The following is a 25,144-nucleotide window of genomic DNA, read 5'->3' as shown; positions in this document are numbered from 1 at the left end:
AATGGCAACCTGTGACCCCGCGCTCCGTCTTTCCCGCCAGCGCCAGAGCGCGGGTTGCAGCTTCCCGGCGGTGGTCAGCATGGCCAAGCAGCGCACCCTGTTCAGCTTCTTCAGCAAGTCGCCGCCGCTCAGCGCCTCCTCTTCCTCCAGGCCGGGGGCCCGTGCACCGTCCGCCGAAAAGACCCACACTTCTCCCGGGGCCGGGGCCCAGGAGAACGGCAGCCGGGCCACCAAGCGCCGCTGGAGCCCGCCCAAGCGGCCCCGGCCCGCCGCCCCGCTCTTCTCCGGGGGAGCCAAGAAGGCCGGCAAACAGGTGGCCCCGCGGCCGGCAGCCCCGAGGTAAGGCCCCGGGCAGGGGGCTGAGATTGATGCTGAGCGGCTTCACCCTGCTGTGCGCTGTGTTACAACCGGCTCCGGAGTGGCCAGTGTCCCGGGGTGGCACAGGGCGCTGCTTCCCCCCCCCCCCCCCCCCACTGGCAGGCCGGCCGGCGGCCTGGCCTTTCACGGTACAGGGGCTGGCTGTGCAGGGTACCGGGCCCACGGAATGGCACTGTGTGTGAGGTTGTATCAAACCACATTCTCTCAATGGGCTTTAAACTTCCCAGAACCCTGTTGCAGATCGCCTTCTGGGGGAAATAGCTGGGAGGAACTTCCCTCCCTTTGGTTGTAAGGGCATTTTAGTTGGCAATATTTTGGAAAGGGGTGGGGGTGGGTGGAGATTTGTATTTACCTAGTACCTTATTGTACCTTTTCAGAAACTTAGCAAAGCACTTCATCTGCTTTGAAGTGCAGTGTCATTTGGGGACCTGAAAGCTGCTTATTGCCCACACGCGTCTCATGCTCTAAAATGTTACTCGGGAATCCTTGCAGCTTTGACGAGAGCTTGTTGCAATCGCGAGCTAGTTGATGGAGCAAGTGCAAGTCTGCAGGACAAAAGTAATAGTCAAGGAAAAGCACTTGCACAAACACAAAGATCTGAAATGTCTCACGTTCTCTTGCAGTCAAGCTTGTGAGTTTTCTCCAGGAGACCTAGTGTGGGCCAAACTGGAAGGGTACCCGTGGTGGCCAAGTTTGGTGTATAACCATCCAACTGCTGATGAGTACCTCCGGGGAAAAGGAAAGTCTCTTCGTATTCACGTCCAGTTCTTTGATGATCCTCCAACAAGAGGCTGGGTTAGTGTGAAGTATGTCAAGTTGTACACAGGTAAGAGGCCAGAATATAAAGTGCTAATTCCTGTACAGATTTAACTTGTCTGCTTTTCTTGAGGGTTGCCATATCTAAATGTGATTGGACAGGTAACTCCGTAGAGAAAATAACAAGTCATTGAACTGTGTAGTGGTGAAACGCTACTTCTGTTCTCCCTATTCTTGTTTTTATCCTTCAATGCTGGGACCTGAATTCAGATGCAGCCCAAAACAAGGGGATGAAGTCCACTGGATGGAATTGCCCTTTTGAGACTATCCAAACTCATTTCTCAATTTAGTTCCTGGTAGGCATAGGCCTGCAGTGTGAACGTAAACAGGAGACGGGTCCCTTGAAATTAGCAGCTCAGTGTTTTGTTATTTGCCTCTTCCCTCCCCCAACCCACAGAGACATATTTTACAAAGTGCTGCTAACAGGAACTTGGCTAGCAATTCGTGTCAAAGTTCCAATATTTTATATGGTTCATATTTCCACTGCTATCATTTGAGTAGTTTTAACTATCTGGTTTGAACTATTTCTGAAAATAAGTGTCCGTGCCTAGAATAGTTTGAAGAGTTACTTGTTCAAGCCTAAATCTATTTTAGAACATAAGAAATAGGAGTAGGCCATTTGGCACCTTGAGCCTGCACTGCCATTCAATAAGATCATGGCTGATCTGATCATGGACTCTGCTCTACTTCCCTGCCTGCTCCCCATAACCCTTTACTCTCATCACTCACATCTGTCTATCTCTGCCTTAAATATATTCAGTGACCCAGCCTCCACAGCTCTCTGGGGCAGAAAATGCCATAGATTTACAACCCTCTGAGAAGAAATTCCTCCTCCTCCTCTCAATTTTAAATGGGCAGTGCCTTATTCTGAGACTATGTATCCTAGTTTTAGTTTCCCCTGTGAGTGGAAATATCCTCTCTGCATCCATCTTGTCGAGCCCCCTCATTATCTTAAGTTTCAATAAAATCATCTCTTGTTCTTCTGAACTCCAATGTGTATAGGCTCAACCTATCCTCATAAGTCAACCTCCTCATCTCCGGAATCAATCTAGTGAACCTTCTGAGTTGCCTCCAATTCAAGTATATCCTTCCTTAAATTTGTATCACAGCTCTGTGTTTTGCTGATTGGATCCTATAGTCTGTTGAGTCTGCCATTTTTGGTTTGACCTGAATGTTTCTGTGCAGATTGGTGATGTGTTTCCACAATTTGTATCATGTATGAGGGAACTGGCCTGAATGACAGTGTGACTGTGGTAACTACAGTTTTGTTTGAAAACTTGGTGCTCGTGCAGTTTTCCTGTTGCATTATCTGTCCCTGATTTGGTAACTATCAGTTGATTAATTGTTGCCGCTGTAAGCAGTTCCACAGTATTGATAAGTGTTTGTACCTGAGTACAGAGAATTGGATCACACCCATAATATGTGGTTTGATATGTCTTTATTCACTGTCTCCTGTGGTGTGAAGTTGGCTGGATATGTATATGAAGGGTGACCCCATGTATGCTGACAATACCCACTTATTCTTCCCTTGCACCATTCCTTTTAATTTATTCTCTGGATGTAGGCAAGGTTGTCTTAGTTGTCCTGAGAAGGTGGTGGTGGGACTTTTTAGGAATTGTTTCTACAACTGAATGGCTTGCTAGGCCACTTTAGAGAGCGGTGAGAGTCAACTTCCCTGCGTGATTCCATAACTGCTGCCTTGCTATCTGCCTATTTAATCAAGTCGCAGGTGAGCCAGAACTTCTTGCGGCTCAGCATTGGCAAGACAGAAACCACCCTGATACCCAAGCTATTGATCCCAACCCCATTCCCGGATGTTTATTCAAGACCATACCAAGTACATAATCTCTGCTATGCTTTAAATTCCACGTCCAGTCCATCGGCAAGACTGTCTACTTATACCACTGGGGCATTGCTACCTCATACCATAGTCCTTTGCTACCTCTGAATTTGACCACTGCCTGTATCTCATCCTGCTTGCCTATCTCTCCAACCTTGCTTTCCTGCTCTGACTCCCCATCCTTTCCATGGCCTTGCTACTACTGCAACCTCTCTTTTTCCTTCCAGCCTGCATACGTTGCTCTTCCAACTCTGGTCTACTGTGCATTTCACTTTTATCATTGCTAGCAGACACTTTGCCTGCTTGTCCCATACTCTGTAACATCTTCCCCAAGTCCCTCTGCCTTGCTACATCTCTTTCCACTTTCTAAAGTCTCTTTGACACCCTTCCTTCCTTTCTTCCTGTCCCAGCAGCTTTGATTGTGGGACATTTTGCTACTTTAGGAGCATTATATAAATGCAAGTTGTTGGACATTTTATTGGTTAAAACAGATAATGACCTGTAATACAGTGACCTTTTGATCTTGCAGGCTCTGAGTGTAAAGAAGCCCAGAGGGGTGGTGTCTATTTTAGTGGAAAGCCTGAAATCCGCAGGGCAATGGAAACAGCAGATGGTGCCAATCAAAAGTCAAGAGAGAAGCGTTTGGAATTGGCTGTGTGCACTGAACCTTCTGAGCCAGAAGATGATGATGATGAGGAGGAGGAAGAAATGGAGGTAAATGAATAATAGTTTCAATCGAACCATATATCAGAATTAATGCACCTCAGCTGTACAGACTAGGAATGTTCCAATATTCGATTCCCCGGTCTGTACTGAATAATTAATCTGAACTGGGGCGGCAGTACGGGTTTTACAATTGTTGCAGCACCTCAACATTAGAGAGGAAATAATGGGTCAGGGTTCCGGTGCCTGCTCATCGTTCAGCTCCTCCTGATGGAAGTACAGGTGCATTGAGATTGGGTGGCAACAGGTGAGGGCTCAAATGCATTGCTCCCCCTCCCCCAGAACCACAACTAGCTCGAAGACTCGCTGTCAGGGCTGACGTGAATACTAACCACTAAGGCATGGTTCCAGAAGGTGTCTGCTGCCTGTGGAGCACATCCCCTAAAGAGAAACCACACCTTGGTGAGGGAATGAAGGCAACAAATGAACTCGCAAGTTCTCCCTTGTTAAGGTACTGCCCACCAGTGGTGCTGTGCAGAGCAGGAGTGCCACTTTCAGCTATCTGATCTTTTAATTGCAACACTACAGTTGATCTGAGTGCCCCTTGTGCCATTAATTAACCCCCTCCTCCCCTTGCAGTCGAGTAAATATAGTAGATACATGTCAAGGATTCATGTACACTAAACTTTGTATGAATTTTGTGCTCTGCATGATGGCAGTGCTGGGCAATGGAACCGTTTTTACCCTTGCATCTGTGTCACCCAGTGCCAGTATTGAAGACTTGCAGGTCAGGTATAACACAGCAATTTGTAAAGTTCCCTTTATTCGAACTGCATTAGCCCCAACTTAATGGCACTCCTTTTCCAGTTCCCTTCTCCCATCAGGGCTCAAGGCTTAATATTTCCACTTCCCATAGCAGCCGTCTCTTTTCACCTTTCTGCCTTAGACTGCCAGATCAAGGGGAATTCTGATCTGTGTGGAGCACTAGGAGCTGGGTCTGGATTTGTGCTGTCGAGTAAGTTCACTTCTGTTAGGACCCTTGCTCCCAGTCGACAGAAAGCTTCTATCACATCAGTCTGGGCTGGATTCAGACTTCACGTCCAGAGGTGGAGACATTGTGCCAGCCTGGTGCTACAGCTAGGCCCCCAATCTATTTGGCTGTTGGTGGGGGGGAGGGGAGAGAGACGGGAAATTAAAGAATTGGGTAAATCTAAAATACTGCTTTCCAGGTAGATGACCAATCTACAGTGAGTGAGGACGATAAAGAAAATAACAGTGAGGATGAGAAAGTGAAGCGACCGGCGAGGGCAACGCGTTCAGCCTGTGTCAAGACCAAAAGGAGGCGGATTGTGGTGGAGTCTGACAGCGATGTTGAGAGCTCTGAGGATGAGTTTAAACCCGACCAGCAGGAGGGGAGCAGTGAGGAATGCAGCAGTGGTGTCTCCGAGAAAGATAGCAGCGAGCCTGACACAGCGACTGACCCTGATAGTCCAGTGAAGATTCCCTTCAAGCGCAAGCGTGGAGTGTCTGTTGTCCCGCCCACAGCAAAAAGCGCCTCCAGTTCCCCCTCTGAAACCCCAAAGAGGGCAGCGGCGGTGTCCTTGGGCACAAAGTCCAGACTGTCTGCCTTTTCTGCACCGGAGACGTTCGAGTGCCAGTCCAACGGAGGTGCCTCAAGCAGCGCTGCACCCACGGTAACGTGGGACCATGAGAAGCTCGAGTGGTTAAAACCTGGCAAGAGGAAGGATGCCAAGAGGCGCAAGGAAGCTGATCCTGACTACGACCATTCCTCGCTATATGTGCCTGATGATTTCCAGTACAAGTGTACCCCGGGCATGCGGAAATGGTGGGAGCTCAAATCCCAGATGTTTGACACCGTGATTTTCTATAAAGTTGGCAAGTTTTACGAGCTCTACCACATGGACGCTGTCATAGCTGTTAATGAGCTGGGACTGATGTTTATGAAGGGCAGCTGGGCTCATTCTGGTTTCCCTGAGATTGCTTTTGGCCGTTTCTCCGACGTACTGGTTCAGAAAGGGTACAAAGCGGCGAGGGTGGAGCAGACCGAGACTCCCGATATGATGGAGGCGCGCTGCAAGTCACTGGTACACCCCACAAAGTTTGACCGGGTTGTGCGAAGAGAAGTGTGTCGGATAATCACAAAGGGGACACAGACGTACAGCGTCTTGGATGGCAACCCGTCAGAAAGCTGCAACAAGTATCTCCTGTGTGTGAAGGAGAAGGTGAATGCTGACTTGTCGGGTCAGTATCGCTCGTACGGGGTTTGTTTCGTCGACACGTCCGTTGGCAAGTTTTACACGGGCCAGTTTCAGGACGACCGGCATTGCTCGCGTTTCCGGACTCTGGTGGCGCACTACACGCCGGTTCAGGTGCTGTTTGAACGAGGCAACCCATCGCTGGAGACTAGGAAGGTTCTGAAGGGCTGCCTGGTCTCTGCCATGCAGGAGGGGCTGCAGTCGGGGTCCCAGTTCTGGGATGCATCTAAAACACTAAAAGTTCTAGCCGAGGAGGGCTACTTCAACGAAACAAAACCTGAAGAGCCGGGTGTTCCTTTGCCTCCTGTTATCCAAGGAATGGTATCTGAGGCTGACCCTTTGGGGCTCACTCCAAGTGAAGGCCACGAGCTCGCCTTGTCTGCACTTGGGGCCTGTGTGTTCTACCTGAAGAGATGTCTTGTTGACCAAGAGCTCTTGTCAATGGGGAACTTTGAAGAGTATGTTCCCGTGGATATTGACCTTGAAAGGATGAAAGTGTCCAGCAGCCGCTTTGTCAGAAGCAGGCAGCGCCTGGTCCTGGATGGCATTACACTCACCAATCTGGAGATCCTGCAAAATGGCACCACAGGCACAACCGAGGGCACGCTGCTGGAGCAGTTGGACAACTGCTGCACCTACTTTGGCAAACGGCTCCTAAAGCAGTGGCTGTGTGCCCCCCTCTGTAATCCTCTCGCCATCGAGGATCGCTTAGACAGCATTGAGGATCTGATGGCCGTGCCTGACAAGGTGACGGAGGTCGTTGAGCTATTGAAGAAACTGCCGGACTTGGAGCGGCTTCTCAGTCGGATTCACAGCATCGGATCATCTCTGAAAAGTAAAGACCATCCCGACAGTCGGGCAGTGCTGTACGAAGAAACCACCTACAGTAAGAAGAAGATTGCAGACTTCCTCTCTGCTCTGGAAGGGTTCAAAGTCTTCCAGGAGGTGCTCCAGATTATTGAACCGTCTGTTGACGGCTTCAAGTCCAGGCTACTTAAACAGATACTAAGTTTGAAGGGAAGTGCCACCGAAGGCCTCTTCCCAGATTTGTCTGCGGAGTTGAAGAGGTGGGACAAGGCCTTTGACCACCAGAAGGCGAGAAACTCCGGAGTCATTACTCCCAAAGCCGGCTTTGACCCAGATTACGACCAGGCACTTGCTGACATCAAGGAGACTGACCACAACCTCCAGGAATACTTGGAAAAGCAGCGCAAAAGGCTTGGGTGCCGAAGTGTTACTTACTGGGGCTCTGCCAAAAACCGGTATCAACTGGAGGTTCCAGAAAGTGTTGCTGATCGGCATGTGCCAGAGGAGTATGAGCTGAAATCGACCAAAAAGGGCTACAAGCGCTACTGGACAACACCGATTGAAAGGTTATTGGATACAATGAGCAATGCTGAAGAGAGGCGCGACGCCGCTCTTCAAGACTGCATGAGGAGGCTTTTTTACAACTTTGACAAGAACTACAAAGACTGGCAGGCAGCAGTGGACTGCATTGCTGTTCTTGGTAAGTGAAGTGTTGCCTCAGTCATTTTAATAATGCCCTTGTTGCACTAGGTGTGATCCAACAACAACTTGTATATAGCACCTTTAACATGGTGAAACATCCCAAGGTGCTTCACAGGAGTATTATGAAAGAGAATTTGACACCAAGCCGCATAAATTAGGTAAGGGGACCAAAAGCTTGGTCAAAGAGGTAGGTTTTAAGGAGCGTCTTGAAGGAGGACGGAGAGGGTTAGGCAGGGAATTCGAGCTTAGGGCCTAGCTAATTGAAGGCACGGCCACCAATGGTTGAGCGATTTATAATCCGGGATCGAGGACAGAATTATTCTTGGGTTGAATGTGGAAGGTAAAGTTCTTTTTCCTCTTAATGATTGGAAAAAGTCATCCATAAATGTACAAATCTTCTGCCCCACCTCATTCTGCACTTAGAAGTAGGGACTGAAAAAAATGGGTGGAAGAGTTTACAATTCTGAAATGAATGAACTGTTCCATAATTGGTGTCTGTGCAGTCGCTAATATTGCAGTCCTACCACAAAGCTCTCATTGGTATTGGTGCTAATGCAGTGTGACTGGGTGCTGCCCTACCATGCTTGCCATTTAACTTGCAGGCAGGCTACTTGGAATGTAGCTGTACACTTCTGCCTGACCAGCCATCAGCAGACGCCCCCCCCCCCCCCCCCCCAGGGGTATGAAGGTAGTTTTTCGCACAGTGACCATTGATGGACTTGCTGTTGTGACTGTTGCTCCACCCAATGTGACAGGAGGCTGGGCATAGTTGTGTTAGAGCAGCCTTTTAATATAATCAGAGCTTAAATAACTTGTGTAAACCTTCACTTTATGAATAAACCCTACCAGTCCCATGATGGAGCTAGGAAAAAGCCACACAGCCCAGTGAGCTAAACCTTATTTTGAACAATTAACCCCCACCTACCTGCCATCTCACTATATTTCTCTTGTTCCAGTAATACATCTGCATACATCTGATAATTCAGGGCTTTTTTGTGCACAAAAATTAAGGGAAAGTGTGAATTTTGTGCTTTTAAAAAAAGATTGGAGATGTCTTTAATATAATGTGCTGTAAATACAATGCATCAACTGCCCCTCTAAGATGATCGATCGATCAATCGTGTTGTGAATGTTCTGCCAACTCCATTACCACCCTGCAAAGCTGGCTGACTGCTGAATCTTTCCATCTCTCTGGATGTTACATTCTGAAGCTCGATGCTTTGTAAGACAGTCTGCAAGAAAATCACATTTTTTGGGGAGGGGGGCGGGGGGGGGGGAAGTTCCGCTGTTGGTGGCAGTAGACCAGATGTTGCACTGCTCCCAGTGCTGCTGGCTAGCACAGCAACAGTTGATGCATCTCCCAGCTTGTGGTCACCTGGTGCAATCCCAAGGCTCACAAGAATATCAGTCCTTTTTAAGTTGACCATTTTTGAACAGTTCTGTAGGGAGTTGACTTGCTGTGATTCTGCAGAGTGCAGTGATGTGAATATTTTACTGGTTCAAACCTGTGAATTTAATCCAAAGTGCCTGTCTTGTTCTGGGTCAAGCTTCCTTCACCATCAACACCCCCTCCCCACACACACTGCTTAATACAAGTGGACTGTAGTTGCAAATCCATGTTGTTAAATGCTGTCATGAAATCCACCATTTGTGCTGTCTTAATCAGTTATATTGACCCACTAGTTTCTTCACCTCCCTCTGCTATATATTTCATCCACTTGTCTTCTGGCTCCCAGTCTCCCTCTCTCTCCTCCTCCTCCTCCCCCCTCCGGACATGGGCATTTTCCAAAGGACTGTCATTTGAGTGTGAATCCAGCATTTTCAAGAGCTTGTGGGTGGTTGGGAGCTTTAGTTACATCCACATTGCACCCGAGCTTCCAAACCTCAAGACAACGAGACGTGAGCAGCTGCTCTTTCTGTAGCAGGAGAAAACTGGGTCCCTGGTGCCTGCAAATGTTCTGATCAAGCATAATACAAAGACTTGCTCATAGGCATTGGAATGAGATTGGTGACAATGGGCTTATTGGCACTTAAGCTGATTCAGGTGTGATGTTCTTTAAATCATTACTTCCAATTTCTGCCAGCACTTCGCTCTGATGCAGATTAAATACTGCCACCAGAAAGAATTGCAATTTGGAAGAATTAAACCTTTAATTGTACTGTCAGGTGCTTTTCACAGTTCTTTAAAATGAGCTTTTAATTAAGTTTTCCTCACTCTTGTGGTTTTATTCTTGCAGATGTTTTGGTAAGCCTAACACACTACAGTCAGAGTGGAGAGGGGCCAATGTGCAGACCTGCCGTAATGCTTGGCGACGAGGATACCCAACCGTTCCTTGAGCTTAGAGGCTCGCGCCACCCGTGTGTTTTAAAAACCTTTTTTGGGGATTTCATCCCTAATGCTGTGGTTATTGGCTGCAAGGACGCTGAAGATTTGGAAGATGGCCGCAGTAACAAACAGGCTTCCTGCCTGCTTGTAACAGGCCCAAATATGGGTGGCAAATCTACCCTCATGAGACAGGTGGGAGAGACTCTTGTTACCTACCACAATTCTCTACACTTTTTTAAAATTAAAAATAAATTGCATTTATATCGAGCCTTTCACAACCTCAGGCATGCCAAAGCGCTTTACAGCCAATGAATTACTTTTGCAGTGTAGTCGCTGTTATGTAGGAAATGCGTCAGATAATTTGCGCACACAAGAACATAGGAAATAAGAGCAGGAGTAGACCATTTGGCCTCTCGAGCCTGCCCTGCCATTCAATAAGATCATGGCTGATCTGATCTTTGCCTCAACGACACTTCCCCGTCTGCTCCCAATAACCCTTGACTCCCTTATTGTTCAAAAATCTGTCTCTCTCCACCTTAAATCTATTCAATGACCCAGCCTCCACAGCTCTCTGGGGCAGAGAATTCCAAAGATTCTCGATCCTTTTGAAGAAATTCCTCATTTTCGTTTTAAATGGGCGACCCCTTATTCTGAAACTGTTCCTCCTAGTTCTAGATTTCCCCATGAGGGGAAACATCCTCTCAGCAGCTACCCTGTCAAGCCCCCTCAGAATCTTTTATGTTTCAATAAGATCACCTCTCATTCTTATAAACTCTAATGAGTATAGGCTCAACCTTTCTTCATAAGACAACCCCTTCATCTTGAATCAACTGAGTGAACCTTATCTGAACTGCCTCCAATGCAAGTATTTCCCTCAAATGAGACTAAAACTGTACGCAGTATTCCAGGTGTGGTCTCATCGTCTTGTTTAATTGTAGCAGGACTTCTCTGCTTTTATACTCCATCCCCCTTGCAATAAAGGTCAACATTCCATTTGCCTTCCTAATTACTTGCTGTACCTGAATGCTAACTTTTTGTGTTTCATGCACAAGGACCTCCAGGTCCCGCTGTATTGTAGTCGCTCCATTTAAATAATTTTGCTTTTTTATTCTTCCCACATTAGTAACCTATCTATCACTTTGCAGATTCTTTGTATTCTCTTCAAACTTGCTTTCCCACCTATCTTTGTATCATCAGCAAATTTGGCTACGTTACCCTTCATCCAAGTCATTAATATAGATTGTAAATAGTTAAGGCCCCTGCAGTGATCCCTGTGGCATCCCACTAGTTAGCTTGCCAACCTGAAAATGACCCATTTATCCTGACTGTTTTCTGTTAGCCAATCCTCTGTCCATGATGCATTACCTCCAACCCTGTGCGCTCTTGTCTTGTGCAGTAACCTTTTATGTGGCACTTTATCGAATGCCTTCTGGAAATCCAAATACACCACATCCACTGGTTCCCCTTTATCCACCTTGCTCGTTACATCCTGAAAGAACTCCAGCAAATTTGTCAAACATGATTTCCCTTTCATACAATCAAGTAGAGTCAGCATGGTTTTATCACGTTTTTCAAAATGTCCTATTACTTACTTAATAATAGACTCCAGCATTTTCCCAATGACGGATTTTAGGCTAATTGGTCTCTCGTTTCCTGCTTTCTGTCTCCCCCCTCTTATTAAATAGGGGCATTACATTTGCGGTTTTCCAATCCGCTTGGACCTCTCCAGAATCCAGGGAATTTTGGTAGATTACAACCAGTACATCCATTATCTCTGCAGCCACTTCTTTTAAGACCCTAGGATGCAGGCCATCAGGTCCATTGTCTGTCTTTAGTCCCATTAGTTTGCCAAGTACTTTTTCTCTAGTGATTGTTTTAAGTTCTCCTCATCCTCCTTTCCCCCCCCCCCCCCCCCTCCCATTAGCCCCTTAAATATTATTATTGGGATGCTTTTAGTGCCTTCTACTGTGATGACCGATACAAAATATTTGTTCAAGGTCTATGCCATATGCTTCCCATTATTAATTCCCCAGTCTTATCCTTTAAGGGACCAATGTTTACTTTAGCTACCCTCTTCCTTTTTATATACCTGTAGAAGCTCTTGCTGTCTGTTTTTATATTTATTGCCCTAGTTCAGTCATCATCTATCTACTCATTTTTTAAGTCGTCTTTTGGTTTCTAAGAATTTCCCAATCCTTGGCCTACCACTAATCTTCGCAAGATTGTATGCCTTTGTTTTCAATTTGATACCATCCTTCACTTCCTCAGTTCATCCTTCTCTTAGTGTTTCTTTCTCACTGGAATATATCTTTGAGTGTTATGAAATATCTCTTTAAATGTTTACCACTGCTTATCTACTGTCTTACCCTTTAATCTTATTTTCCCAGTCCATTTTATCCAAATCTGTCTGTCTTACCTTTGTAATTGCCTTTATTTAAGTTCAGGACACTAGTTTGAGACCCAGGTTTCTCACCCTCAGAATTTCAAATTCAGTTTGACATGCTATGATCACTCTTCCCCAGAGGATCCTTTACCATGAGATCATTCATTAATCCTGTCTCATTACACATTACTATATCTAAAATAGCCTGCTCCCTGGTTGATTCCACAGCGTATTGTTCGAAGAAACCATCCCAAATAAACTCTTTGAATTTGTCCTCAAGGTTACGTTTGCCAATTTGATTTGTCCTATCTATGTGAAGATTAAAATCGCCCATGATTACCTTTCTTACAAGCATCCATAATTTCTTGATTTATACTCTCTCCTCCAGTGTAGCTACTGTTAGGGGCCTATAGGCGACTCTCCCACCAGTGACTTATTTCCCTTATTTCTTCTCTCCACCCAAACTGATTTTACAATTTGATCTTCTGAGCCAATATCATTTCTCACTACTGTGCTGATGTCATCCTTTATTAACACAGCTACCCCACCTTCTTTTCCTTGTTGCCTATCCTTCTGAAATGTCAAATAACCCTGAATATTCAGTTCCCAGCCTTGGTCACCTTGCAACCATGTCTCTACTGGCTATCAGATCATACGCATTTATTTCTACCTTGTTATAAATGCTGCGTGCATTCAGATAAAGAGCTTTTAAATTTGTCTTTTGACCATTTTTCCCTACTGACACTTTCTGGTGCACTTTTTTTTTCTTTATATGCTCTGTCACTTCCTGTCACACTCTGGTTATCATTTCCCTATCGCTCCCACAAACAGCGATGAGATAAATGACCTGATATCTGTGTGATGTTGATTGGGGATAAATATTGGCCAGAACACTCCACTCCTCTTCAAAATAATGCCATGGGATCTTCTACTTCCAACCAAGAGGGTATACGGGGCCTCGGTTTAACATCTCATCCAAAAGATGGCACCTCCAACAGTGCAGCAATGCCTCAGTACTGCACTGGGAGTGTCGGCCTGGATTATGTGCTCAGATCTCTGGATTGAGACTTGAACCCACAACCTTCTGACTCTTGGGCTGAATTTTGAGCTTAAAGTAATATTTTTTCCACCTGTTCTTTTGAAAAATATATTGTATATTGGAATAATGCAAGAATTGATGATTAGTCTAAGGATAAATTGAACAGAATTGCAAAATGGAATGTAGAGTGTAGGTGTGTGGGAAGTAATTTGAATGGGGTTTTCTAGTTTGGTGTTAAACTCCAACAGTCTGGGAGCTAATTGTTTTCTCCTCTTTCCCTCTCCTTGACTAGGTTGGCCTACTGGTCATCATGGCCCAACTGGGGTGCTATGTGCCTGCTGAAAGCTGCAAATTTAATCCAGTTGACAGAGTCTTCACACGCTTGGGAGCATCTGATAGAATCATGTCGGGTAAGAAAATATATTGGGACTGGTTTATTTTATATATTAAAGGTGCAAAAATGGTTTCCCCAAATTGCTATCAAATGTTTACAGGTTAAAATTTTTGTTTTAAAAATGCACAGGAAGCAGTTCTACCCAGAATTTTCTCCAGTTTAGTGTGGATTTATCTTGGCTAAAGCTAAGGGCTACAAAACACAGATGCTTGCATTTCTGGCCTGCTGAGTTGAGTGTAACTGATGACATGAAAGAAGGGAAAATCTGGAGCTACATCTGTAGCTAATAATTACTTTCAGTAGTCTAAACACATCTGTACCTGGCTTCCTACAAATGGGCCCAAGACCCTTTTTATCCCGATAAGGAATTCTATACTTCAGTCAAAGGTGTAACCGGGTTATTGGTGGAAGCTGCCAGAATCTTTTTGCTGACAATCTGACTAGAAAACTATATTGACAGGGATGCACAGTTCACGAGGGCCAACCTGAAGGATATTAGATAAAATAAATTAGATGGCTCTGATTCATACAGAGCAGGTTACTTGTACTAAATAAAATGGATAAGAACTACTGCATTTGGATTTGTGGAAGAAGCCAAGTAAACTCTCAATTTATTCCTTATCAAGCAGTGTTCAAAGGAATAAAGTAAAATGTAGTCATATTTCAGTTGGAATGGAGGTTGTGCAGCAGCATCTGAAATTCAGTTAAATGTCATTCTTGCAGGTGAAAGCACTTTCTTTGTGGAACTCAGCGAGACGTCCAGTATCCTGCAGCATGCAACACAGCATTCCATTGTGCTTTTGGATGAATTAGGTAATGTTTGGATCTACTTTTTTAACTTGTCTTGCCAGGTGTCCAAGTATCTTGATAGTGATAAATCTCTGACTGTGTTCAAGCTGGTGCACTTTTGTATACATTTGAATTTGGCTAGTGAGCAATCTATGAACAATTGTGAAGTGCATACACTGAGCATTTAAAATGGTGTATTCCCTGGTTCGTGGGGCTGCACATATTTCTTCAGTGAGGAGAGAAGTTGAGCAGGTGACTTTTCCCAAAACCACCACTATGGCATCCTCAAAAGCTGCTGTGATCACCGCCTTCAGGGTATGCAGTTCCTTGAAAGACACACTTTGGAACTATGGTTGGGGGAAAATAGGGGAGGGATTGGCGCTATTGATTGGGTGGTATGGGGAAATGGCTGAGGAATAGAAATAAACATTGAAAATGCATTGACTGTTGAGGTTATTTTGTGATCATCCGGACAAATCCATCATCATTCCAAACTGCGTTGTCTTGTAGAATTAGTTTGGCCACTTTCATACTTTGTTACAAGATTTTGAATAATTTGTTTGAGGGTATCCTGTCCACTGTCATACTGGGCTCTTGATGGGAACGTGAGGGACTTTAATCATATAGACTGGTAGTTTGCAGGATGAGTTCATGGAATACATTTGAGAGTTTCCGAGAACAATATGTCGTAGAACCAACCAGGGAACAGGCTATTTTAGATCTTGTATTGTGTAATGAGACACTGTTAATTAATAATCTCATGATAGAATTTCACATTGAAGTATTTCACTCTCAAACCCAATCTGAAATGAGAGAAACTTAAATAAAGCCAATTGCATAGGTGAGGGAGTGAGTTGGCCAAGGTAGATTGGAAAATTAGATTAACAGGTATGAGCATTTAAAGAAATATTCCAAAATTCTCAACAAATATACATTCCATTGAGGAATTAAAAACTCCACGGGAAGTGATCCATCCGTGGCTAGGCTAACTAAAGAAGTTAAGGATAGCATTGGATTAAAAGAGACCTACAGTGTTGCCAGGAATAGTAGTAATCCTGAGGATTGGGGGAAAGCTTTAGAAAACAGCAAAGGATGACCAAAAAATTGATAAAAGAAAATAGAATGTGTAAACTAGCAAGAAATAAACAGATTGCAACAGCTTCTACAAGTATGGAAAAGGAAGAATGTAGCAAATGTAAGCATTGGTCCCTTGGAGGCCGAGCTAGGTGACATTATAATGGGGAATAAGGAAATGACAGACATCAAACAAATATTTTGTATCTGTCTTCACAGTAGAAGATACAAAGTGGGGAAGCAAGGGACTAGAGAGCTAGTAAATTAGTATCAGAAAAAGTATTTAAGTAAGGGGACTAAAAGCTGACAAATCCTCTAGATCTGCTGGCCTACATCCTAGGGTTCTAAAAGAGGTGACTGCATTAGTTGTGATCTTCCAAAATTCCCTAGATTCTCGAATCTTAAACTTCTAGATTGGAAGGAAGCTATTCAAGAAAGGACGGAGAAAAAATTGGGAATTACAGACCAGTTCGTTTGATGTCAGTCGTCATGGAAAATGCTGGAATCCATTATTATGGGCGTGGTAACAGGGCACTTAAAAAAAAATCATAAGGATTAGGAAGAGTCAATATGATTTTATAAAAAGGAAATCATTTAATAAATATATTCATTTTTGAGTATGGAACTAGCAGGGTAGATAAAGGGGAACTAGTGGATGTAATATATTTGGATTTTTCAAAAGACATTTGATAAGGTACCACAAGAGGTTGCTAAGCAAGATATGGGGTTGGGGGTAATAGCATGGATAGAGGATTTGGTTAACGGCCAAAAAAAGTAGGGATAAATGAGTTATTTTCTGGTTGGCATGCTGTAACTAAAGGGGTGCTGCAAGGATTTGATACGGTTGACCACTCTATCCTTCTCCAATGCCGCTCCACTATGGGACTGCATTTGCCTGGTTTCATTCTTGTCTATCTAATCGTAGCCTGAGAATTGCCTGCAACGGCTTCTCTTCCTGCCCCCGCACCATTGCCTCTGGTGTCCCCCAAGGATCTATCCTTGGCCCCCTCCTATTTCTGATCTACATGTTGCCCCTTGGTGACATCATCTGGAAACACAGTGTCAGTTTCCACATGTACACTGATGACACTGCTCTACCTCACTACCACTTCTGTCGACCCCTCCATGGTCTCTAAATTTTCAGACTGCTTGTCAACATCTAGTTCTGGATGAGCAGAAATTTTCTCCAATTGAATATTGGGAAGACTGAAGCCATTGTTTTTGGTCCCCGCCACAAACTCCGTTCCCTAGCCACTCACTCTGTCCCCTTCCCCAATTCCTGTTTGAGGCTGAACCAGACTGTTCGCAACTTTGGTGTCTCATTTGACCCTGAAATGAGCTTTCGACCACACATCTGCAATGCAACTAAGACCGCCTATTTCCACTTCTAACATTCCTATCTCAGCTCTTGCCTCAGCTCGTCTGCTGCTGAAGCCCTCATTCATGCCTTTGTTACCTCTAGACTTGACTATTCTAACACACTCCTGGCTGGCCGCCCACATTCTACCCTATGTAAACTAGAGGTGATCCAAAACTTGGCTGCCCATGTTCTAACTCTCAAGTCCCTATCACCCCCGTGCTCACTGACCTACATTGGCCTCTGGTTAAGCAACACCGATTTCAAAATTCTCATCCTTTTTTATTTTCAAATCTCTCCATGGCTTTGCCCTTTCCTATCTCTGTAATCCCCCCTCCCCCAAAAGAGATGTCTGCACTCCTCTAATTCTGCCCTCCTGAGCATCCCTGATTATAATCGCTCATTCACTGGTGGCCATGACTTCTGTTGCCTAGGCCCCAAGCTTTGAAATCACCAGACTAAACCTCTCCACTTCTCTACCTCCTTCAAGATGCTCCTTAAAACATACTTTGTGGACCAAGCTTTTGGTCACCTGCACTAATTTCTACATGTGCGGCTCGGTGTCAAATTTTTATCATATAGTACTCCTGTGAAGTGCCTTGGGACGTTAAAGACGCTATATAAATACAAGTTGCTGTTTTACAATCTATTAATGACTTAGATGAAGGGACTGAATACAATGTATCTGTTTGCTGACAATAGAAAACTAAGCTGTGAGAAGGGTACAGATATGTTAAGTGAGTGGGCAAATAGGTGACTGAGTGTAATGCAGGGAAATATGAAGTTATTAACTTCAGGTAGGAAGAATAGAAAAACATAATACTTTTTTAAAATGGTGAAAAACTATTAGTGTTCAGAAAGATGTAGGTGCCCTTGTACAGGAAACAAAGTTAGCAAGCAATTAGGAAGGTAAATAGCATCTTGGCCTTTTATTGCAAGGGAGTTGGAGTAAGGAAGTCTTACTACAATTGTACAGGGCTTTGGTGAGACCACATGTGGAGTACTGTGCACAGTTTTGGTCGTCTTATCGAAGGACATACTTGCCTTGAAAGCAGTACAACAACAAACGTTCACTAGATTGATCTCTGGGATGAGAGGGTTGTCCTAAGAGGAGAGATCGGGCCGAAACTCACGAGTTTGGATGAGAGGGATTGACGATATAGATGCTTAAAGGTTGTTTCCTCTGGCTGGAGGGTCGAGGACTAGGAGGCATAGTCACAGGATAAGGAGTCTACCATTTAAGACTGATGAGGATGGTGAATCTTTGGAATTCTCTATCCCAAAGGGCTGTGGATGCTGACTTGAACATATTCAAGGCTGAGATAGATTTTTGGACTCTTGGGCAAGGAAAGTGTTGAGGTCAAAGATTAGCCATGATTTTATTGAATGGGGGAGCAGGCTTGAGTGATCTAAATTCCCTTTTTTCCTGATTTTGTGGTGACATTCCTTTTGGATTCAGCAAATTTATGCCCTTACTAGTGTCCATGCCCATAGATTGGAACAAAACACTTTTCCAGCTATGGGTGAACAGATACATGTGCAGAGATCTAGATTAGTGTCATCCTTAGCTCAGTGACTGCACACTCGCTGAGTCAAAAGGTTCATGGGCCACTCCAAAAACTAGGTATCACAGATTATTGGGTCATTGTTTTGTGTTGATTTTGCTGTGTGCAAATTGGCTGCCATGTTTCCTTACATTATTTAACACTGCCTACATTTAGTTTTTCATTGGCTGTGAAGTGTTTTGTAATGTGCTGGGGTTGTGAAAAGAACATGGTCTTTCCAATATTTTCTCTTTGATGGTAATGCATGCTAGGGTATGTGAAATTTGTGTTGCCAATTACTGTTCTTTTGAGAGGTATAGTTGTGACTATTCAGTTAAGCAAAACTTTTGAATTCTAATTTCCTTGTTTACCTCGTGTTGTATTGCAGGCCGTGGCACAGCAACATATGATGGCACAGCAATAGCTAGTGCAGTAGTTAAGGAGCTTGCTGAAAATATCAAGTGCCGCACTCTGTTTTCTACACACTACCATTCCCTTGTGGAAGATTTCTCTTGTTGCCCTGCAGTCCGTTTAGGACATATGGTAAGTGCATGGCATTCAGTATTGTAGCAGCTTCATACTTACTTACATATGCACCTGGTTAAAAATATTTTAGAAAGACAAGTTTCCAACAGCATTTAATGTGGGGCTTTTGATGGCATGATGAATTTCATAACTCATGAGATACCCAATTTATTTTAAGTGACTGGCTAATGCCTAACTGTACTGCCTTCCTACATAAAGGAGAGCAGAAATATGCTGCAGTAAATGACTGACTTGTGATGGGTTGGAGCTGCATCCATAATGTATCTTCTGTTGTGGACTGTTTGTAGGCTTGCATGGTTGAGAATGAATGTGAGGATCCAAGCCAGGAAACTATCACATTCCTGTATAAATTTATCAAAGGAGCCTGTCCAAAAAGTTATGGATTTAATGCAGCAAGACTTGCAAACATTCCTGAAGAAATTATTCAAAATGGTCATAAGAAAGCTAAAGAATTTGAGAAGACTACCATTGCCTTCAGACTTTTCAAGTAAGTATATAGGACAGTTGAATCTTCCGGTTAGATATAGTAAGGGGAAAAAGTCACTGGTGGGTGTAGTTTATAGGCCCCCAAATAATTTCACGGTGGGGCGACAATAACCAAGGGAATAATGGAGGCATGTGAAAAAGGAACGGCAGTAATCATGGGGGATTTTAACCTACATAGCGATTGGTCAAATCAAATCGCATGGGGTAGCCTGGAGGAGGAATTCATACCGGGATTGTTTCTTAGAACAGTATGTAACAGAACCTACAAGGGAGCAAGCGATCTTAGTTTATTATTCCTGTCTCATTACACAGGACCAGATCTATCTCCAACTAAAAGATCCTCTTGGAATGAGTGAACACAGTATGTTTGAATTTGTAATACAGATTGAGGGTGAGGAAGTAGTGTTTCAAACGAGGGGACTACAGTGGGATGAGGGCAGAGTTAGCAAAAGTAGACTGGGAACACAGACTAAACGGTGGCACAATTTCAGGAACAATGGAGGACTTTTAAGGAGCTCTTTCATAGTGCTCAACAAAAATATATTCCAGTGAAAAAGGGATAACCAGCAAAATAAAGGAGAGTATCAAATTAAAAACCAATGCGTATAAGGTGACCAAGGTTAGTGGGAAACTAGAAGATTGGGAAAATTTTAGACGACAGCAAAGAATGACTAAAAGCAATAGATTATGAAAGTAACCTTACGCAAAACATAAAAACGGAAGAGAGAAGTCAATGTTGGTCCCTTAGAAGATGAGAAGGGGGATTTAATAATGGAAAATGTGGAAATGGCTGAGACCTTAAACAATGAATTTGCTTTGGTCTTCACAGTGGAAGACACAAAATACATGCCAAAAATTGCTGGTCATGGGAATGTGGGAAGGGAGGACCTGGAGACAATCACTATCACTAGGGGGGTAGTGCTGGACAGGCTAATGGGACGCAAGTCCCCTGGTCCTGATGAAATGCATCCCAGGGTATTAAAAGATGGCGGAAGTTATAATCTACCAAAATTCTCTGGACTCTGGGGCGGTACCAGCGGATTGGAAAGCAGCTCTGTTTAAAAAAGGGGGCAGGTAACTATAGGCTGGTTAGTTTAACATCTGTAGTGGGGAAAATGCTTGAAACTATCATTAAGAAATAACAGGACATCTAGATAGGAATAGTGCAATCAATAGACACAACATGGATTCATGAAAGGGAAATCATGTTTAACTAATTTACTGGAATTCTTTGAGGATATAACGAGCATGGTGGATAGAGGTGTACCGATGGATGTGGTGTATTTAGATTTCCAAAAGGCATTTGATAATGTGCCACACAAAAGGTTACTGCAGAAGATAAAGGTACGCGGAGTCAGTGGAAATGTATTAGCATGGATAGAGAATTGGCTGGCTAACAGAAAGCAGAGAGTTGGGATAAATGGGTCCTTTTCGGGTTGGAAATCGGTGGTTAGCCACAGGGATCGGTGCTGGGACCACAACTGTTTACAATATACATAGATGACCTGGAAGAGGGGACAGAGTGTAGTGTAACAAAATTTGCAGATGACACAAAGATTAGTGGGAAAGCGGGTTGTGTAGAGGACACAGAGATTTAGATAAGTTAAGCGAATGGGCTATGGTTTGGTAGATGGAATAGTGTTGGAAAATGTGAGGTCATCCACCTTGGGAGTAAAAGGGAATATTATTTGAATGGGGAGAAATTACAACATGCTGCAGTGCAGAGGGACCTGGGGGTCCTTGTGCATGAATCCCAAAAAGTTAGTTTGCAGGAAGGCGAATGGAATGTTGGCCTTCCTGCTTTTGTACTCCATCCCTCTCGCAATGGAGGTCCTGCTGCAACTGTTATAGGGTATTGGTGAGGCCACACCTGGAGTACTGCGTGCAGTTTTGGTCACCTTACTTAAGGGATATACTAGCCTTGGAGGGGGTACAGAGACGATTCACTTGGCTGATTTCGGAGATGAGGGGGGTTACCTTATGATAGATTGAGTAAACTGGGTCTTTACTCGGAGTTCAGAAGGATGATGGGTGATCTTATCGAAACATTTAAAATCATGAAAGGGATAGACAAGATAGAGGCAGAGAGGTTGTTTCCACGGGTCGGGGAGACTAGAACTAGGGGGCACAGCCTCAAAATACAGGGGAGCTAATTTAAAACCGAGTTGAGAAGGAATTTCTTCTCCCAGAGGGTTGTGAATCTGTGGAATTCTCTGCCCAAGGAAGCAGTTGAGGCTAGCTCATTGAATGTATTCAAGTCAGATAGATTTTTAACCAATAGGGGAATTAAGGGGAGTGGGCGCGTAAGTGGAGCTAAGTCCATGGCCAGATCAGCCATGATCTTGTTGAGTGGCTAGATGGCCTACTCCTGTTCCTAGTTATGTTATAAATGTATCTGATTGCTAATTAAGGTAACTGCAATTGATCCCTTGGGAACAGAATAGTAACTCATGCTCCCAATGGATCAATTGCAACTTCCAATTGGACATGAGGTCCTTAAGATGCAGTAGGGCAAAAATGATCGTTATTTTCCAGTGTGAGTGAATTCAAAGCAAGCAATAGGTTTATTTAAAAGCTAATTCAATCCATGTGACAGTCTTACTTTTTTTTTGAAAGAAAGGGATAAAATTATTCCTGACCATTTCAGGAAAGTAGTGTAGTAATACTAAAGACTAGATAAATCTTCTAGACAGCTAAAACAAGGAATCACTCAAGGTGGTAAAGTATACAGAGTAGCAGTAGAAAGATTTAATGAAAGTGAAAGATGTTGTAATTAAAGTCATTTAGCTCATTTGCTTTGGGTGGGGGGGGATAAATGGTGTAGTCACTGTTTTTAAAATCTATTCCAAATACTTGCTTGCTTTTGCAGGGAGATGTGCTTTTTGGTTGAAGACCCAAATGTTAACTTCCTTACTCTACAGCCAGTGCTGAAGAAGATTGCTGAAATCTGAACACTGTGTATGATTTAATTCAGACATTTGAAATTATGTTCTAATAAAGTTTATTTTAAAATGATAAGACTCTCTTCCTAGGAAATTAAACCCTTTTATTGTTACCTAGCATCTACATAATGGTTATTGAATACTCCACAATATATTAAGTCTAGGATGTTATGGTACATGCATACACTTTCAAGCTGTTGATTTTACCCACTGTCACCAATACGCATTAATGAAAAGCTATTGAGGGGGGAGACTGTGTGTGTGTTATATATATATATATATATATTATCTGCTTCATTACAGGGAGAAGCATTGCCAAAAATGGCACGGTCCAGAAGTTACTTTAACAATATGCACATTTTAATGACATGGCATCTAACTTTTTTTTTTAAACTGGGTAAAATACTGGTGCTTCCACTTCAGATATTTATTTCCCCTTAAGCCCTGTTCAGTCTCATAAAAGCACTTGTTACAATGTTGACTTCTGGAAATAACTTTAAAAAGAACATATATATCCATGTTCTGTAATTGAAATCGGGATAGCTGTGGGATACAATTGATTAGTGTTTTCTTTTCTCTTTCATAGAAAGAACTTAAGATACTGGGACATGTGTAGTTACAGCAAGTCTAGTTCTGCTAACAAAACAGGACATTCAAGTACAATAAGGTTTTGCTTGAAATTACAAAAAAAAGCTACATGAGAAAAGCATTAAAATCAGTTGTCTCAGTTGAATAAATGTTTTTTTTAAAAATCAAAAATGCAGAAGTGCTAGATCACATTTTCATACATACACCAACCCAATCAGTACCCATTGTCCATGGGTGTTGCAGAACACCTGTGGTTCTGTGTCCAACAACAGAACAGTCCTCCTGCAAGCTCCATGTTTCAATGCTACTTGTCCAAAGAAAAATACAGCTTCACAAGCTGGCATTTAGGGTACAAAACCACAGTGTTAGCCTTTTGTCCCTTGGATAATCCACTGCTGGCTGCTTAGTCTGTAGTAATGCTATTTATGCCCAGCCTTCTCTTGATCCTGAGTTAGCAGATTGCTCCTTTCCTTTACTGCCAGACACCAGAGTTTGGACTCTAGTGTCATCCACACATGCACGACTGCTGTACAAATTCTGACATTCTTCCTGAAGATTTGGGCAAATGATATTTTTCCCTCAGTGTTTTTTTTATACAAATGGAGTTACTGTTGATTAGAATGGCAGGATATACCAAAACTCAATTGTGTTGCAACGTATTGGACTCTATTGGTGGTGCAGAGTCATACAAAGTGTCTGTATCATGCGTGGGTTCTCCAGCTAATGTGCAAGGATTTGAAAGTGTTCCAGCACCACAGTCACAGAAAAATCTGCAATGAAAGGGGAAAAAAGTAAGTTTTCCTTTTTATATTCCCAATTCAAACACATGACCAACTAAACTATTAAATTGTTTTAAAAAACTGAGCATAATAAGTTGAGTTTGTACAAACACCATTCATCTTTACTGGTATTGTTGATGCAGACCAAATGAATGGTAAATTGCAGTTTTCTGCTGTGGACTTGTATATAGTGCAGGTTCAAAGATCAACTCTTATAGAAGCTCACTTATGTATTGAGAAGATAAAGATGCCCTTTGCTCATTAGCCTACAAGAGGACAGCTACTGAATGAAGAAAATATTTGTGGTAAACATGCCCTCGAGCATACCAACAAAGTTCTGGAATCAATATCAAGCATTGCAATCTGAGATATTGGTATGACTAGTAATACATAATTCCTTGTCTTTATCTTTGATTTTTATAAATATGGGCATGTTCAATCTATTTGTACATGGGCTGGCAAGAACAGATATTTCAGGATGATCCCAGGGATGGCAAACCATATTTACAAGGAAACTTAAGATATTGGGACTAGTTCCACTGGAGCAGAGATGGTCGAGAGGTTTTTACAAGTTACGGCAAGTATAGAAACATTTTGTATGATTGCAGAGTCATTAATAAGGGATCAATTTAAAATTGCGAGCGGGGGTTAGGAAAAAAGTTTGAAGCTGGAATGCTTTGCCACAGGGATGGTTGAGGCAGGGACCATGTTAAGGGCAGGATAAATAGTTGAAGCAGAGAAAGATGCAGGGGTAGAGAGAAATGGAGAGGGATTGATTTTGGATTGCTGTAGCAGAGCTGGCAGCTGCAAATCTCCTTAGCCATTTAATATTTTTTTAACCCGTATTCAAGCCATTCCATGTGTCAGGGAGGGTGTGAAGAGGGTAATAGACTCAAACCTGATTCTACAGCTGGTGTAGCACAGGCCCACCTTGGAGCTCGTTACCAATTTGGTCTTAATGCCAAGCTTGTCCCAGCAGGATCTCACACTTATACACCATCTAGCAAATGGTTAGAGGCTTAGGAGTTCAACAACTCATTCAGCACAGTGTTCAATGCCAGCAGGAGCATAGTACATAAGAGTAGGCCATTTGGCCCCTCGAGCCTGCTCAGTCATTCAATAAGATCTTGGCCTCAACTCCACTTCCCCACCTGCTCTCCATAACCCTGGACACTCAACGTTCAAAAATCTGTCTGTCTGCACCTTAAATATATTCAATGACCCAGCCTCCACAACTCTGGGGTAGAGAATTCCAAAGATTCACAACCCTCAGAAGACATTTCTCCTCATCTCAGTTTTAAATGGGCGACCCCTTATTCTGAAGCTATGTCCCCTCGTTCTAGATTCCCCACAAGGGAGGCAGGAGATGCATTAATAAGCAGAAATTTCTCATCCTTTACTAAAGCTTCCATGTG

General features: G+C 43.5%; 2 protein-coding genes across 6 annotated transcripts in view; one reads left to right on the top strand and one right to left on the bottom strand.

Moving 5' to 3' along the window:
• On the top strand, window positions 1-22,438 carry msh6 (mutS homolog 6 (E. coli)). The gene is made up of 10 exons (XM_070889319.1): window positions 1-339; window positions 1,002-1,204; window positions 3,564-3,748; window positions 4,927-7,480; window positions 9,720-10,000; window positions 13,523-13,640; window positions 14,348-14,437; window positions 18,777-18,931; window positions 19,222-19,421; window positions 22,290-22,438. The coding sequence occupies exons 1-10, from the start codon at window positions 2-4 to the stop codon at window positions 22,369-22,371; spliced, it is 4,206 nt and encodes a 1,401-aa protein (XP_070745420.1). The 5' UTR covers window position 1; the 3' UTR covers window positions 22,372-22,438.
• Window positions 22,405-25,144, bottom strand: part of fbxo11b (F-box protein 11b) — a 138,464-nt gene continuing 135,724 nt past the window's right edge. For all 5 annotated transcript variants that reach the window (XM_070889320.1, XM_070889321.1, XM_070889322.1 and 2 more), the window contains one exon: window positions 22,405-23,720. In XM_070889320.1, the coding sequence (XP_070745421.1) occupies window positions 23,591-23,720 (130 nt within the window). In that variant the 3' untranslated portion in view covers window positions 22,405-23,590. The remainder of the gene's footprint in view (window positions 23,721-25,144) is intronic.

The sequence above is a fragment of the Pristiophorus japonicus genome, chromosome 9 (assembly GCF_044704955.1).
Source record: "Pristiophorus japonicus isolate sPriJap1 chromosome 9, sPriJap1.hap1, whole genome shotgun sequence".
Classification (NCBI taxonomy): domain Eukaryota; kingdom Metazoa; phylum Chordata; class Chondrichthyes; family Pristiophoridae; genus Pristiophorus; species Pristiophorus japonicus.
The sequence above is the reverse complement of the archived record's forward strand: the minus strand, read 5'-3'. Positions and strand labels throughout refer to the sequence as shown.